This window comes from Babylonia areolata, chromosome 16, assembly GCF_041734735.1.
Source record: "Babylonia areolata isolate BAREFJ2019XMU chromosome 16, ASM4173473v1, whole genome shotgun sequence".
NCBI classification, from domain to species: domain Eukaryota; kingdom Metazoa; phylum Mollusca; class Gastropoda; order Neogastropoda; family Buccinidae; genus Babylonia; species Babylonia areolata.
The window spans coordinates 20,395,416-20,413,130 of NC_134891.1; the positions used below are offsets into that span (position 1 = coordinate 20,395,416).

General features: G+C 47.2%; 1 protein-coding gene across 2 annotated transcripts in view; it reads right to left on the minus strand.

Moving 5' to 3' along the window:
• Nucleotides 1-15,970, minus strand: part of LOC143290913 (uncharacterized) — a 23,139-nt gene extending 7,169 nt beyond the window's left edge. Inside the window, exons 1-6 of one of the 2 annotated variants that reach the window (XM_076600473.1) lie at nt 15,361-15,970; nt 11,187-11,324; nt 9,723-9,841; nt 6,745-7,239; nt 5,918-6,183; nt 3,170-3,404 (exon numbers count right to left, since the gene is read on the minus strand). In XM_076600473.1, coding sequence (XP_076456588.1) covers nt 3,170-3,404; nt 5,918-6,183; nt 6,745-7,239; nt 9,723-9,841; nt 11,187-11,324; nt 15,361-15,424 — 1,317 coding nt within the window. In that variant the 5' untranslated portion in view covers nt 15,425-15,970. The remainder of the gene's footprint in view (nt 1-3,169; nt 3,405-5,917; nt 6,184-6,744; nt 7,240-9,722; nt 9,842-11,186; nt 11,325-15,360) is intronic. The other variant, XM_076600472.1, reaches the window with a different exon arrangement.
• Between the last annotated feature and the right edge of the window lie 1,745 nt (nt 15,971-17,715).

Below are 17,715 nucleotides of genomic sequence, written 5' to 3' on the forward strand. Positions count from 1 at the left end.
TTTTTCTTTCTTTTTTATCACAACAGATTTCTCTGTGTGAAATTCGGGCTGCTCTCCCCAGGGAGAGCGCGTCGCTACACTACGGCGCCACCCATTAAAAAAAAAATTACCTGCGTGCAGTTTTATTTGTTTTTCCTATCGAAGTGGATTTCTACTTCAATGTCTACCGGCGTTTGTTTGCGTGTTTTTTGTGTATGCATTTGCTGGATCTTCGCAGTCTGGTGTACTTTTTTCTTCTTTTAAAAATTTTTTTTTATTACAACAGATTTCTCTGTGTGAAATTCGGGCTGCTCTTCCCAGGGAGAGCGCGTCGCTACACTACAGCGCCACCCATTAAAAAAAAATTTCCTGCATGCAGTTTTATTTGTTTTTCCTATCGAAGTGGATTTCTATTGCAACGTGTACCGGCGTGTGCTTGCGTGTTTTTGTGTATGCATTTGGTGGATCGTTGTCTGGTGTACTTTTTTCTTCTTTTTTTTTAATCCCATCGAAGTGGATTTTTTTTTTAATATAGAATTTTGCCAGGAGCAACCCTTTTGTTGCCGTTGGTTCTTTTACGTGCGCTAAGTGCATGCTGCACACGGGACCTCGGTTTATCGTCTTATCCGAATGACTAGCGTCCAGACCACCACTCAAGGTCTAGTGGAGGGAGAGAAAATATCGGCGGCTGAGCCGTGATTCGAACCAGCGCGCTCAGATTATCTCGCTTCCTTGGCGGACGCGTTACCTCCAGGCCACCACTCCACATGGCATGTATGCTTGTGCATGTGTGGCTTTTTATTTTATTTTATTGTAAACGCCATCAGCTCCCTTTTTGGAAGGTGTGAGCGTCAATCTGTATTATCATGATTCATGATGATGATGATGGTGGTGATGGTGGTGGTGATGATGATGATTATTATCATTATTACTATCATCATCATTCTATCACACACATGCACACCAAACACCACACCACACCACTCATACACACGCAAGCACGCACACACGCACACACACAGACGCATGCACGCACACACACGCACACACACTTGCACACAAACACCCCCACCTGTACAACGAACCTGTCGTGTCACCCACCTGTACTGAACTACCCTGCAGCTTCTCTTCCTCCACCTCTACCTGTAACTCCCCACCTGTTGTGACACCTACCTGCAGTGAAGCTCCCTCCCCCCCCCCTCACCCCCACCTGTACCAGTATCAGTATCAGTAGCTCAAGGAGGCGTCACTGCGTTCGGTCAAATCCATATACGCTATACCACATCTGCCAAGCAGATACCTGACCAGCAGCGTAACCCAACGCGCTTAGTCAGGCCTCGAGAAAATAGATAAATAAATAAATAAAAATAAATAAATAAATAATAAATAAAAAAAAAAAATATTTTTTTAAATGAAATAAAACAAATAAAGTAAAGAATTTAAAAAAAATCAAAATAATAATAATAATAATTTTAAAAAATTAATACTAATAATAAAAATAGATAAATAAAAATAATTGATAAATACATAAAAATACTACTACTAATAATAAGAATAGTTAAAAGGCGCAAAATCTTGATTAAGTCAACTCTAGGCGCGCGCGCACACACACAAACCAAAAAAAAAAAACAAGAAAAAAAACAAAAAACCTGTGTGTACCACCTGTACCACCCACCTGCAGTGAAGCCCCCTCCTCCCCCACCCACTCCCACCACCCACCTGTACCACCAACTTGCAGTGAATCCCCCTCCTCCTTCAGCCACCTACCCCCCCCCCACCAATACCACCCACCTGCTGTGTCACCCACCTGCAGTGAAACCCACTCCTCTGCCTTCCTCCCCCCCCACCCCCCTCAGCCTCCCGACCCCTCCTCTACCTGTACCTCCAACTTGTGTCACCCACCCCCACAAACACACACACACACACGCATCCCCACCTGTGCCACCCACCTATCATGTCACCCATCTGCAGTGAACCACGTTTCTTCCCCTATCCACCCCTCCACCCCTACCTGTACCACCCACCTGTAGCGTTACCCACCTGCAGTGAAGGCCCCTCCTCCCCTACCCGTGCCACCCACCTGTAGCGTTACCCACCTGCAGTAAGCTACCCTCCTCCCCCGCCAACCCCCACCACCCACCTGTTGCGACCCCCCACCTGCAGTGAAGGCCCCTCCTCCCGTTCGTGATCCCCTACCTGTACCACCCACCTGTAGCGTTACCCACCTGCAGTAAGCTACCCTCCTCCCCCGCCAACCCCCACCACCCACCTGCAGTGAAGCCACCTCCTCCTCCAGCCTCCCTCCACCCCACCTGTACCACCCACCTGTTGTGTCACCCACTACCTTCAGTGAGCTACCCTGGTGCTCCTCCTCCCCTACCCACCACCCACCCCCACCTGAGCCACCCACCTGCAGTGAAGCTTCCTCAAACTCAAGCTACCCTCCACCACCCCCACCTGTAACCCGACCACCTGTTGTGTCACCCACTACCTGCAGTGAGCTACCCTGGTGCTCCTCCTTCCCTACCCACCACCCACCCCCATCTATACAACCCACCTGCAGTGAAACTCCCTCATCCTCAAGCCTCCCTCCACCCCACCTGTACCACCCACATGTTGTGTCACCCACCTTCAGTGAGCTACCCTGGTGCTCCTCCTTCCCTACCCACCACCCACCCCACCCCCATCTGTACAACCCACCTGCAGTGAAGGTCCCTCATCCTCAAGCCACCCTCCACCCCACCTGTACCACCCACCTGTTGTGTCACCCACCTGCAGTGAGCTACCCTGGTGCTCCTCCTCCCCTACCCACCACCCACCCCCACCTGTACAACCCACCTGCAGTGAAACTCACTCATCCTCAAGCCACCCTCCACCCCACCTGTACCACCCACCTGTTGTGTCACCCACCTGCAGTGAGCTACCCTGGTGCTCCTCCTCCCCTACCCACCACCCACCCCCACTTGTGCCACCCACCTGCAGTGAAACTCCCTCGTCCTCAAGCTACCCTCTACCACCCCCACCTGTAACCCGACCACCTGTTGTGTCACCCACTACCTGCAGTGAGCTACCCTGGTGCTCCTCCTCCCCCACCCCACCCCCCACCTGTACAACCCACCTGCAGTGAAAGTCCCTCATCCTCAAGCCACCCTCCACCCCACCTGTACCACCCACCTGTTGTGTCACCCACCTGCAGTGAGCCTTCCTGGTTCTCCTCCTCGCCCAGCCACCAGGGTCTGATGTGGCCCCACCCCTCCCCCCAGTTCCACGTGTCCCCCTTCACCCTGCCCCCGGTGGCAGCAGCTGACGCCGATACATCATCGCCATCATCGTCCTCGTCAACATCGTCTTCGGCGTGGTCGTGCAGGTCCTCGGTTTCCCCAGCAGTGTGTTGGTGGACGTGTCCAGTGACAGGGAAGTCCCATCTGAAAGGAGGAACCACACCCCCACCCCCAGCCCCCACCCCCAATGATGTCAGTTCACTTCAGTGAACAGTTTGGATGGTCTGTTTGCTTGAATAGTTTACGTCTGTTTGCTTGAATAGTTTGGGTCTGTTCGCTTGAACAGATTTTGGGTCTGTTCGCTTGAACAGTTTGGGTTTTTTCGCTTGAATAGTTCATGTCTGTTCGCTTGAACAGTTTATGTCTGTTCGCTTGAGTAGTTTATGTCTGTTCGCTTGAATAGTTTATGTCTGTTCGCTTGAATAGTTTATGTCTGTTCGCTTGAATAGTTTATGTCTCTTTGCTTGAATGGTGTATGTCTGTTAGCTTGAACAGTTTGGGTCTGTTCACTTGAACAGTTCATGTCTGTTTACTTGAATAGTTTGTGTCTGTTCGCACTTCAGTGAATAGTTCGGGTGGTCTGTTCGCTTGAATAGTTTGTGTCTGTTCGCACTTCAGTGAATAGTTCGGGTGGTCTGTTCGCTTGAATAGTTTATGTCTGTTCGCTTGAGCAGTTTATGTCTGTTCGCTTGAATAGTTTATGTCTGTTCGCTTGAATAGTTTATGTCTGTTCGCTTGAATAGTTTATGTCTGTTCGCTTGAATAGTTTATGTCTGTTCACTTGAATAGTTTGTGTCTGTTCGCACTTCAGAGAATAGTTTGGGTGGTCTGTTCACTTGAATAGTTCATGTCCGTTCCCTTGAATATTTTATGTCTGTTCGCTTGAATAGTTTATGTATGTTCCCTTGAACAGTTTAGGTCTATTCGCACTTCAGAGAATAGTTCGGGTGGTCTGTTCGCTTGAATAGTTCATGTCTGTTCGCTTGAATATTTTATGTCTGTTCGCTTGAATAGTTTATGTATGTTCCCTTGAACAGTTTGGGTCTGTTCACTTGAACAGTTCATGTCTGTTTACTTGAATAGTTTATGTCTGTTCGCTTGAATAGTTTATGTCTGTTCGCTTGAATAGTTAATGTCTGTTCGCTTGAATGGTTTATGTCTGTTCGCTTGAATAGTTTATGTCTGTTAACTTGAATAGTTTGGGTCTGTTCACTTGAATAGTTTGTGTCTGTTCGCACTTCAGAGAATAGTTTGGGTGGTCTGTTCGCTTGAATAGTTTATGTCTGTTCGCTTGAGCAGTTTATGTCTGTTCGCTTGAATAGTTAATGTCTGTTCGCTTGAACAGTTTAGGTCTGTTCGCACTTCAGAGAATAGTTCGGGTGGTCTGTTCGCTTGAATAGTTTATGTCAGTTCGCTTGAACAGTTTGAGGTCTGTTCGCTTGAAGGTAAACCCCACACAAAAACAGGGCTAGCCATACATTACCACATAACTTCAAGTTTTCCGAGGAACAAGAAGATTAAAAAGAACTCTACTTGTTCCCCTTTCTCTCAACTCCCCCCCCCCCCCCCCCCCAACAGAACAGAAAGAAGAAATGAATTATCCCACAGATAACTGTCAAGTCAGTTTCCGCTTTGACACGTTGTATTCACAGAACTCGGTAGGTCCGGCCAAATTTTCATATTCATAGCAGCAGCCTCATATCTTCATGCCTGAAACTGAAAGAGTGCAATCAAGTAAGAAACCACACCAAATTTCTGAGTAATATCTCAAACAGTTTTTGGTATGTTGTTTGATGTTGTTGTTGTTGTTTTTTAATTGGCGATTTTAGCGAATCTTACAAAACGGAATTTTGGAACCCGTGTAGAATTGTGACTAATGGATTCTCATATTTAAAACTCTTAAAATATCGAACACACCGTGTCTGAGTGAAAAGGGGAGGAGGGAAGTGTGCCAAGTCTGCACTGAAGCTGACTGCGCAGTCACATTTCCACTGACACAGTCACACACCGGTTGTCCAACAGACAAGTGGAGAGAGCCTTTCCAATTGTCCGCCAGAAAATTTAGGTGTCAGACGGGTGGGCTGAAAAATTCAAGCCCTGAAAAACCAGTCAATTTTGTATTGTGTTGCTAATTCATTGACTTGCCACCCCCTCAACAGTTCTTTGATATTCCGGGTGGAATCGTTTTTTTCCCCTGGGAATGTCGCTGCCGCTTTTTTTTCTTTCTTTCTTTTTTTTATATTAAAAATTTTTTTTTTTTTTTTACATCAAACAGAAAACTGAACCTGAAAATGAATAAATGAATAAATAAGTAAATAATCAGTGTCAAGTTCGCCTGACTCTTTCCCATCTCGAGTTTCCAGCCGTTGCGAAAGCTAGATAGATAGATGGGCAGGCAGGCAGGCAGGCAGATCGGTAGATATAGATAATCAATTGATTGATCAATTAATCAACATTCTCGAAACTTAAATTCAGTATCACCCTTCCCCATCCACAAATCTCCACCCACATCTGTAAAGGATAAACAAACGAACAAAGAAAGAAAGTAAATGAATGAATGAATGAATGAATGAATGAATGAATGAATACACAAATAAACTAGATAAACAAACAAACACACCGACCAACAGTCTCCAAACTAAAATAATCGACCTCACCCTTTCCCGTCTCCAATTTCCACCCATTGTGGTGCCCTCCATCTTTCCTTCCCGTCATCCCCTTCCGTAGTCCTGACTGGTCGGTCGGAATTGGCGTGCCAAAACCACAGCTGGTACTTCCGGCCCGACCGCTTCCGTTCCAAACCGATCCCGTCGTCAGAAGTGACGTCACTGTTGGCCTTGACCTTGCCCCACGACTGCTCGTCGTCAGTCCCTTCTCCTACTTTCTCTTCCTCCCCTTCTTCTTCTCCTTCTCCTTTGCTGTCCTGACAGGAGATGTTTGAGGAGGAGGAGGATAATTATCATCACCTTGACGTTAATGACAGCAGAAGCAGCAGTAGCAGCAGCTGTGGTAGTAGTAGTAGTAGTAGTAGTAGTAGTAGTGGCAGCAGAACCGGCAGTAGTAGCAGCAGCAGCAGCAATAGTAGTACTATTAGCAGCAGCAGTAGTTGTAGCAGCAGCAGCAACAGTAGTAGTAGTAGTAGCAGCAGCAACAACAACAGTAGTAGTAGTAGTAACAGCAGCAGCAGCAGTAGTAGTAGTAGTAGCAGCAGCAGGAGTTGTAGAAGTAGTAGCGTTAGTAGTAGCAGCAGCAGTAGCTAATGACAACAACAACGACGATGACATCGATGATGATGACAATAACAATGACGGCGATGACATTGGACCCGGCATAATATTTTTTTAAGACCAACCAACACGGCCATCACACCACACGGAAGAAGACGTGTGCTCACTCACACCAAAACTCATGCCGCAAACAACTTGAACCGTACGGGCTTGTCAACAGGTCGCGAAACTCAGAATAACCACACTGACTCACTCACCTCCACGACGTGTTCTTCTTGCCAGTCTTGTCCTTTCTCCTCCTCTTCTTCTTCCTCCTTCTTTTCTTCCTTCTCGTTTTCCGCTTTTTCCTCTTCCTCCCCTTCCTCTGCCCAGCCAGAGGGAACTCCTCCCATCGTTTGGGAGCCCAGCACGTGAGCATCGGGGATCTTTTCTTGAAGGTTATCCACTTCTTCCTCCTCCTCCTCCTGTTCCTTCTTATCATCTCCCGCCTCCTCCTCCTCCTCTCCCTTCTTTTGACTATTCTCCTCCTTCCTCTTTGCTTCCTCTTCCACTTTCTCGTCTTCCTCTGCCCCCTTCTCTCCCTTCTCGTTTTTCTTCCCCTCTTCTTCTCCTTCCTCCTCCTCTTTCTCTTCCCAGAGTGTGTAGTCGTCCGAGGGTACACCTCCAACTGTCTGGGATCCTAGCACGTGAGCATCGGAGGTCTTTTCTTGAATGTCATCTAGCACGGTGACAGGACCGCCGTTGCAATAGTCCTACACAGATTGACATAAGTTTACATTTGGGCCAACAGCAAAGTGAGAGTTGTATTATCAATGGTTTCTCCAGTCAATGGCAAATCATTTACAGCTTAGTCTTTTTTGAAGGACTATGACTCTCAAACTAGGAGGCAAAATTGCACTGTTTCTTAGTGCTGCAGCCTTGTGGGCTAGTTGGCCTTTGGGAACCATCCCAACGCCGACTGTCCTAAAACCCTCTTGGCCGAGAGAGTGGGGATGTAACTTGGGCAAGACACTCAACTATAATCAAATTCTAGCCCAAATAGTCGGAACAGCAGTTGCCTCCTCTGCTGTTCTGATGGTCATAGTCGGACACGACTGACTATCATATATATATATACACAGGGAGAGACATTCATACGTGAGTGTGACACAGAAAAAGCTGATGATGACTTAAAAAATTCTTTTTTCCTATAAAGGTTAGGAAATAAGGGGGAGAAGATGTCAATGGAGAGTGTGGGGAGGAAGGGGGAGAATAAGAGGAAGGTTTCGGATAAGATTTTTCTAGTGTCTAGTGGTTTTTGAGAAAAGACAATACAGATAAGAAAGTGCACGACTGAATGATTAATTGATTGATTGATTGACTGAATCAGTAACTGATTCTTGGGGGAAACGACATACAGACAACGAGACATGAGAGACAGATGGACAGACATTGACAAACAAACAGATAGACAAACAGATGGACAGACAGATGGACAGACAGAGGATTGGCATTCTTTATTTTCATAATTAACCTTGAGTGGATGCAGTTGAGCTCTCATTGTGTGTGTGTGTGCGTGTGTGTGTGTGTGTACTTGCGTGTGTGCATGTGTGTGCATGTGTTCGTACTCTTGCATAGCTTGCACTTCTCTCTCTCTCTCTCTCTCTCTCTCTCTCCATCTTCCGGAGGGGCAGGTGTGTGTGTGTGTGTGTGTGTGTGTGTGTGTGTGTGTGTGTGTGTGTGTGTGTGCGGGGGGGGGGGGGGGGGGGGGGGGGTTGAGGGGGTAGATTTTAAAAATTGGTTTCTTTTTCAATGCGCGCGCGTCACAACATGGCGAAGGGAAACAACCACGGCACTATCAAAACATTCATTTCGTGGTTGCTTCCCCGCATTTCTATCAGCCAGAGGTGATTCAGGTGTCGGGGTCAGTGATGACATGAAGTGAATTTAGTAGTGGGAAAGACGATGCGAAAATGACACAACTGTACTATAGTGCGCATTGCACTGTAGTCTGTACTGCATTGCAGTGCACTGCACTGAAGTTTATCTTGTCGGATCGATTCGAATCACGTTGTGTTGTGTTGTATTTTATGGCAGTGAGTGTAGTGTAGTGTAGTGTAGTGCCGTGCCGTGCCGTGCCGTGTTGTGTCGTGTTCTGTCATGTTATGCTGTCATGTCGTGCTGTGTCATCTCGAGATGTGTCATGTCGTGTTGTGCTGTGTCGTGTCATACTGTGTTGTGTTGTAATGTGCTGTGTCATGTCGTGCTGTAAAATGTCGTACTCTGTCGTGTTGTGCTTAGTAGTGTCGTGCTATTTCATGTCATGTCAAGATGTGTCATGTCGTGTTGTGCTGTGTCGTGTTGTGTCGTGCTGTGTCGTGTTGTGCTGAGTAGTGGCGTGCTGTTTCATGTCATTTGGAGATGTGTCATGTCGTGTTGTGCTGTGTCATGTCGCACTGTGTCGTGTTGTGCTGAGTAGTGGCGTGCTGTTTCATGTCATGTCGAGATGTGTCATGTCGTGTTGTGTCATGTCGTGTTGTGCTCAGTCGTGTCGTGCTGTCAAGTTGTCATGTGTCATGTCGTGCTGTGCTGTGTCGTGTTGTGCTGTGCTGTGTCGTGTTGTGCTGTGTCGTGCCGTGTCATGTCATTTCGCGTTGCGTCATGTCGCGTCGTGTCGTGCTGTGTCGAGTCGTGCTGTGCTGTGCCATGTCGTGTTGGGCCGTTCCATGTCATTTCGCTTCGTGTCGTGTCATGCTGTATCGTATCGTGTCACGTCGTGCCGTGTCGTGTCACGAAAAATTTCTATCCCCGGAATTAGGGCTGCACGCTCCAGGGTGCGAACAGACAGACGGACGGACCGACAGACAGAAAAATACCAAACAACAAGACAACGAGTCAGACAGACTGACGGACTGACAGAGAGGCAGACGAACGAAAGGGCGGACAGACGGGTGATAAATAGCGAACAAGACAACGAGACAAACAGGCAGACGGACTGACAGACAGGCAGGCAAACGAACGGGTGGACACACGGAGAAATACCAAATAACAAGACAACGAGACACACAGCGAGACTGACAGACAGACAGACAGACAGATGAACGGGCAGACAGACGAACAGGCAGACAGACGGGGGAGAACCAGACAGACAGACAGACTGACAGACGGACGGACGGACAGACTGACGGAGAAATAGCCAACAAGACAACGGGACAAACCTACTGACCGACAGACAGACCGACAGAACAGCACAGACCTGTTTGCAGAAGCACCAGACCATGTCACCCAGCCAAGGAACGTGCTGCTTGTGACAGCCCAGCAGGGTCAGATCCACCAGAGTCTCCACCCACCCATCGGCACACCCTCGGAGGATCTCTGAAATAGTCCATTCCTTCTTCATCATCATCAGCTTCTTCTTCTTCTCCTCCTCCTCTTCCTCCTGCTCCCCCTCCTTCTTCTTCTCCTCCTCTTTCTTCTCCTCTTCCTCCTTCTTCTCCTCTTCCTCCTGCTCCTCTTCCTCCTTCTTCTTCTCCTCCTCTTCCTCCTGCTCCTCCTCCTCCTTCTTCTTCTCCTCCTTCCTGCTCCTGGTCCTCCTTCTCCTTCTTCTTGTGAACGTGCGTGCGTGTGTGTGTGTGTGCGTACGTGTGTGTGCGTGCATATGTGTGCGTTAATGTGCATGCGCGTTCGCGTGTGTGTGTGTGTGTCTGTGTCAGTCTCTGTGTGTATACTAACCCAATCTCAGAGAAGAGGAATGAGGGGAGTAATTCTGGTCCGATGTCCGTACACACCCCCTCACTGGCCTCCTCAATACTAAACTCAGAGATGAGGAGGAGAGGAGTGATTCTGGCCTGATGTCCGAACACCTCCCATTCTCATCCCAATGAATTAACACTAATAATTTCTATCTATCTAAAGAATAATAATAATAATAATAATAATAATAATAATAATAATAACTCAGCTGCGTGCACGAATACATTTCGAATAAATTATTCAGTAAGTCTCGCGTTGTCGATTGCCTTACACACACACACACACACACACACACACACACACACAGAGGGAGAGAGAGAGAACAGCACAGCACAGCACAGCACAACACAGCATAGCACAGCACAGTACAACACAGCACAGCACAGTACAACACAGCACAGCACAGCACAGTACAACACAGCACAGCAAAGCACAACACAGCACAGCACAGCACAACACATACAGAGTACAATACAACAACAACACACTACTTCCGACACATGGCATAGAGGTAACGGGTCCGCCTAGGAAACGAGAGAATCTGAGCGCGCTGGTTCGAATCACGGCTCAGCCGCCGATATTTTCTCCCCCTCCACTAGACGTTGAGTGGTGGACTGGACGCTAGTCATTCGGATGAGACGATAAACCGAGGTCCCGTGTGCAGCATGCACTTAGCGCACGTAAAAGAACCAATGGCAACAAAAGGGTTGCTCCTGGCAAAAATCTGTAGAAATATCCACTTCGATAGGAAAAAAAAAAATGCACGCAGAAAAGAAATACAAAAAAGGGTTGCGCTGTAGCGTAGCGGCGCGCTCTTCCTGGGGAAAGCAGCCTGAATTTCACACAGAGAAATCTGTTGTGATAAAAAGAAATACAAATACAACAACCCCCTCCCCCCACCCCACCCCCCCAAAAAAAACAACAACAAAAAACACACAAAAAAAACCCTGACCGGAACAAGGCCTACCCCCACTGGCTTCCTGTCTGACGTAACAGGTGGACGTGACGTTGCACTCCACCGTAGCCACGGCGCTGTCAAACGGGGCGTCCACCGTTTCCTGGCAGTAGGGGTTCCAGCTGGTGCAGTCGTGACACTTCACTGCCCCTGACGTCACACCAGGCCCACGTCGTCACCACACGGTGGACGACAAACGTAAGGCAACAAGCATTAAATACCACCTGTCTCTATGACAACGGTGGACGACAAACGTAAGGCAACAAGCATTAGATACCACCTGTCTCTATGACAACGGTGGGCAACAAACGTAAGGCAACAAGCATTAGATACCACCTGTCTCTATGACAACGGTGGACGACAAACGTAAGGCAACAAGCATTAGATACCACCTGTCTCTATGACAACGGTGGACAATAAACGTAAGGTAACAAGCATTAGATACCATCTGTCTCCGTGACAACGGTGGACAACAAACACATAGCAACGAGCATTAGATACCGCAGGATACCTGTCTCTGTGATGATAAGAGTACTTATATAGCACCTATCCTCAGTCGGAGGCCAAGTGCTAAGCGCTTTACATACACGGAATCATTTGCACAACAAGCTGCCTACCTGGGTAGAGCTGACTGTCAGCTGCCATTTGGGCGCTCGTTATTCGTTTCTTGTGTCATTCAATCAGGTTTTCGTCACACACAACATTAACACTCATACAGACATGTAACATTTTACGCGTATGACCGTTTTCTTCATTTACCCCGCCATATAGGCAGCCATACTCCGTTTCCGGGGGTGTGAGTGCTGGGTATGTTCTTGTTTCCATAACCCACCGAATGCTGACATGGATTACAAGATCTTTAACGTGTGTATTTGATCTGCGTGCGTAAACACACGAAGGGGGGTCAGGCACTAACAGGTCTGCACCTAGGTTGACTTAGGAGATCGGAAACATCTCTACTTTGTACCCACCAGGCGTCGTTACCGAGATTCGAGCCCGGGACCCTCAGATTGAAAGTCCAGCGCTTTAACCACTTGGCTATTGCGCCCGTCTATACCAACGTTGTCATCAAACGAAGTTAGACGTATAGTAACAGGCATTAGACACCACATGATACCTGTCTCTATGCCTTCTTTATACCAACGTCGTCACGAAACAGTGGACATCAAACGAAAGGCAAAAAAACATAAGCTACCAACCTATCTCAGTGCTACCGTTGTCATCAAAAGGTGGAAAATGTATGACAACAAGCATTAGATACCATTGTGATACCTATGTGTATGTCAACGTCGTCATCAAACATCGGATAACTTATAATACCTGTCTCCCTCTATTTCTTGATCACAAGACCCAAACCCGGAACAACTTGACCTTGACCTTAAGGGCTGTTTCTGTATCTCTATTTCTCTTTCACATTCTCTCTCTCTCCCCCCTCTCTCTCTTAATTTAATTTCAAATAGTTTTTAAAAGAACAAGCACCACTCGCCGTGGCAAAAGGAAATGTTTGAGGTCACTGACTGACGACTGGAGGGTCGGGGGTTCGAATCCCGTCAATGGCATGAAAAACACTGTAGGATTCTTCAGTCCTCAGCCAGCTCCAGCATGTGCCAGGGGCTGAGTTAAGAAATGTGGAGCCATGGTGTCACCAGGGACTCTCCCCTCAAACAATGCTACCTTCACTGGGCCAAAACCCAAACCCTCATCAATATGACATCAATAACTTCTTGCCGACAAGTCGTTAAACTCCACTTTTAACTCACTCAGTACGGCCAGTCCTCTCTTCTCTTCTACACAGACCCCTCGGATGTCCAGTGGGTGTCTGAATGACCCAACCTTTAGCTTCCGTCGTCAGAATTGTGGTATTCTTTGTCAACATTCACCTCTTCAGTATAAGAGCCTTCCGCTTGCAATATTTTGATGATGGTAACTGGGGTGAAACGCTGTTAACGTCGTCTCTTTCGCCGTTCGTATGGAGAGAGTTAAAGGCAAGCGAATTTCGTCCACTTTCTGAGTGCGTCTGTGGTTGTGTTCTTAAAATTTCTTCACCAGCACCGCAGGTCTTTGTTTCTCTCGGGTCTGGTTGACGCACAAAGTTCTGAAATGTTGTCTCAAGCCTATATCGATCTTTGTGGCAGCATCGTTATCCTCCGACTCCCCCACCCCGTGAGTCATTAAAAACAGCGATGTCCTTTCTTCTTTTGCCTTTCGTACCATGCTCTCGGCGTGACCTTGCCCCCCCCCCCCCCCCCGCCCCACCTCCAACCCCTCATCCCCGCACCCTTTCTCCTCCCCCACTGCCCATCTCTCCACCACTTTTATGCTGTGGCAAATTCGTGTGCAAGTCTCCAGTATCTGTGGATTGTAGGTACTCTTGCAGAAGAGATGTCATGGCGGTTTCTATTTCAGAGGGAGCGTTCACCCAGCCCGTAATCCGCGTCTGAGCAATCGCTGACGTCAGCATTGGGGCTTCTGTTCAGTTCAGCTGATATTGTTCACGGCTCAACCTACCACATAAGTCGCTTTAGGGATGCCCTCTCTACCTGGGGAGAGCAGCAAGAATTTCAAACAGAAAAATCATTGTGACAACAAAAAAAAAAAAAGTAATACAGTACAATACAATGTATGTATGATAGTCAGTCGTGCTCGACTATGACCATCAGAACAGCGGAGGAGGCAGCTGCTGTCCCGTCTACCTGGGCTAGAATTTTATTAGTGTGGAGAGTGTCTTGCCCAAGTTACATCCCCACTCTCTCGGCCAGGTGGGCTTTAGGACAGTCGGTGTTGGGATGGTTCCCAAAGGCCAGCTAGCCCCCAAGCTGCAGCACTAAGATGCAATACAATGTAATATTGTCCTGCATATATTGAAACAAAACAGACAGTGACCAAGCAGAGGAGCAGAGTCGCCACTGGTGGGGAGCCTCGTGGCAACCGGATAATTACGTGGACTGCTGGCGCTAGGACTGTGCCCGGTGTCCAGGTGTAGCCCAGTGTTTAAAGCGTTGGACTTTCAATCTGAAGGTCCCAGGTTCGAATCTCGGTAATGGCGCATGGTGGTTAAGGGGACGGGGGGTGGGGTTGGGGGCTTGGGGGGGGGGGGGGGGGGGGCGGGGGGGGTTCGATCTCCCAGGCTAAAATATGTGCACCTGCTATCGTCTGAACCCCCTTCGTTTGTATACGCACGCAGAAGATCAAATACGCACGTTAAAGATCCTGTCATCCATGTCGGCGTTCGGTGGGTTATGGAAACAAGAAAATACATAGCATGCACACCCCTGAAAACTGAGTATGGCTGCCTGCATGAAGGGTATATAGGAAAAGAACGGTTACATGTCTGTATGAGTGTGTATGTGTGCGTGACTGAAACCTGATTGAGTGACACAGGAAACGAACGATGAGCGCTCAATGGCAGCTGTCAGTCGGCTCTACCCACGCCGGCAGCCTGTTGTGCAACTGACTTTGTGTTTGTAAAGCGCTTACAGCTTGGTCTCCGACCGAGGATAGGCGCTATATCTTCTTCTTCGTTCGTGGGCTGCAACTCCCACGTCCATTCGTATGTGCGCGAGTGGGCTTTCACGTGTATAACCGTTTTTACCCCGTCATGAAGGCAGCCATACTCCGCTTTCGGGGGTATGCATGCTGGGCATGTTCTTTTTTTCCATAACCCACCAAACGCTGATATGGATTACAGGATCTTTAATGTGTGTATTTGAACTTCTGGTTGCGTATACACACGAAGGGGGATAAGGCACATGTAGGTCTGCACATATGTTGATCGGAAAAATCTCCACCTTTTACCTGCCAGGCGCCGTTACCGAGATTCGAACCCGGGACCCTGAGATTGAAAGTTAAACGCTTTAGCCACTCGGCTATTGCGTCCGTCTAGGCGCTATATGGGTATCCATATCACCATCTAGGTGTGGCTGCGTGCGTATGATTCGGATGAGAGTGGCGCCACAAAGAGGGCACGGGTGAGATGGTCTGAGAAGAGTGACGGAATGGCAGACAGAGACATGCTGACAGACAGACGGACAGGCTGACAGACAGACGGACAGGCAGACAGGCAGACGGACATACAGAATCGAGGTGCGGGACTGACACACTATTGATTATACACAAATGTGTTGATGATTTGCCAATGTCGTAAACAAATTCAAAACAGAAACGAACACGCAGCGGGATATCCTACCTTCCGCAAAATCCATTATGCTTGCAATGATGAGCCCCCAGATGGCAAAACTGTCCATTTTCATTCAGTCGAAATGATTTTCCTTTCTTTGTTTTCAGAGTCACAGCTCACACGGAAAACTCCCAACAATTTAGCAAACAAACTGATAAAGAACTGGTCAATCGTTATTCTTCAGCATTAGCTTTATGAATTCATATTGGTGAATGAAGAAAGCGGAAGAATGAGACATATATTAAAGATTAAAAAGTTTTGATAAACATCATAGCCAGTCACTGTCAATGTGAAATTTTTGTCGTGTTTGTAATCAGCGTAAAGGACAGCCCACTGCTGCAGTTCATTGTATCCAAATCACGATGATCCTAACAGTTTTCTCAATCGGTGTGTGAAGAGCAGGTTCTCCTAAGTTTTGACTGCGAAAATCCCCCCACAAGATCCCCCTTTTATACGACAGACGACTCTCGAATTTGCATTGCACACACACCTTTCATGAGATGCCAAGTCTAACGAGAATAGCAGCTCATGCTTGTCGCGAGAAGCAGACGAGATTCCGAACCGTTTTAAACAGGAGGAAGGAACAGAACGTCTGTCTCCGTTCCCCGAGACGCTTCGCATTACTCTTGCCTTGGTTGAATTTCCTGTTGTCTTTTCTCACGTGTTTGTCTCCAAGGCTGTGTCCTGAGGAAGAGCACGTTCTCACAACAAGCAGCAGGTCCCGTTGACCGAGAGGGCGAGGTTGCAGAGATATAAACATCGTCTGCATTTGCTGACACAAAGGGCGAGAGTTGCCTCCCGTCATCAAGGGGCCCCGACAAGGGTGGTTGACGTCGGGGTTTCGGTTTAAATTTAAACTCTCTCTCTCTCTCTCTCTCTCTCTCTCTCTCTCTCTCTCTCTCTCTCTCTTGTAATAAATGGGAGATCTCGGATCATCGTTATTAGAATGATTTTCGTCGTCACTATCATATTATTCACCACCATATTTCGAGAGAAACAGAGAGAGAGAGAGAAAACCGGCTTATATCTAAGCTGAATTTTTTTAATCGGATATTCATTGCCTCTGTGAAGAAATTGGTCAATTAAAGAAATAATTATACCGAAATGGAGAGTTGTCACATCATTACACCCCCGGTTGTCAACAAAAGAAAGTATCACGCAGCAATGTTCGTGTGTGTTTGTTTGTGTGTGCGTGTGCGTGTGTGCGTGTGTGTGTCTCTCTCTCTCTCTCACTCTGGCTCTCTCTCTCATTCATCGTTATCAGTATGATTTTCGTTGTCATTAATATCATAGTCACCTCACCGACGTCATTGGACAGACAGACAGACACACAGACAGACAGACAGACAGACAGAAACAGAGGGCAAGGGAGGGAGATTTTTTTTATTTTTTGGGGGGGGGGGGGGGGGGCGAGGGGTAGGGGGAGGGGGGGCTTAATTTCTTCAGTTGAAACTTCATTGCATCTGTGAAGATTTCAGTAAATCATGAAATAGTCATGCTAAAATGAAGGATTGTTGCATCATTATAATTATGGGTGCCAGCGAAAGAATTTTATCGCACCGCAGTGATGTGTGTGTGTGTGTGTGTGTGTGTGTGTGTGTGTGTGTGTGTGTGTGTGTGTATAACTGCTGCTGCAACGAAAAAAAACAAGTTTGAGGAAACGATTAGGAAAATTATGTCTTTCTTCTTCTCCTTCTTCTTCTTCTCTGTCTGTCTGTCTGTCTGTCTGTCTCTCTCTCTTTCGTTCTCTTTCTTCTTTCTTTTTTCCTTCCTGTTCTTCTTTCTTCCTTTCTTTCTTTCGATCTTCTTTCTTTCTGTCTTTCGTTCTTCTTTCTTTCTTTCTTCTTTCTTTCTTTCTTCCTTTCCTTCGATCTTTTTTCTTTCTTTCTTTCGTTCGTTCGTTCAACTTTCTTTCTTTCTTTCTTTTGTTCTTCATTCTTTCTTTCTTATTTTTTCCTTCGTTCTTCTGTCTGTCTGTATGTCTGTCTTTCTCCTTTCTTTCTTTTCTTTCTTTCTTTCTTTCTTTCTTTCTTCTTTCTTTCGTTCGTTCTTCTTTCTTTCTTTAGATTCTTTGCATTTTTGTTTGTTTCTTTTCTTCTGTGGTGTGTGTGTGTGTGTGTGTGTGTGTGTGTGTGTGATGACATTTTTTTTTTGCAAACGTTCAGGCAGCACAAGTAAACGCTGGCTTGAAACTGAACGTGTACACCTTGTAAAGCAAGCAAAGTTATACGTGATGTTGACAAAATCGCCGGTGCACCTCTCCTACTCCTTATTCCCTGAAGAATTCAGCTGGAGAGCAACCCGACAAAGCTGTGGGTTTATTTTGTGGCTGTGTTTACACACTAATCTGACTTTAAAGCTTAA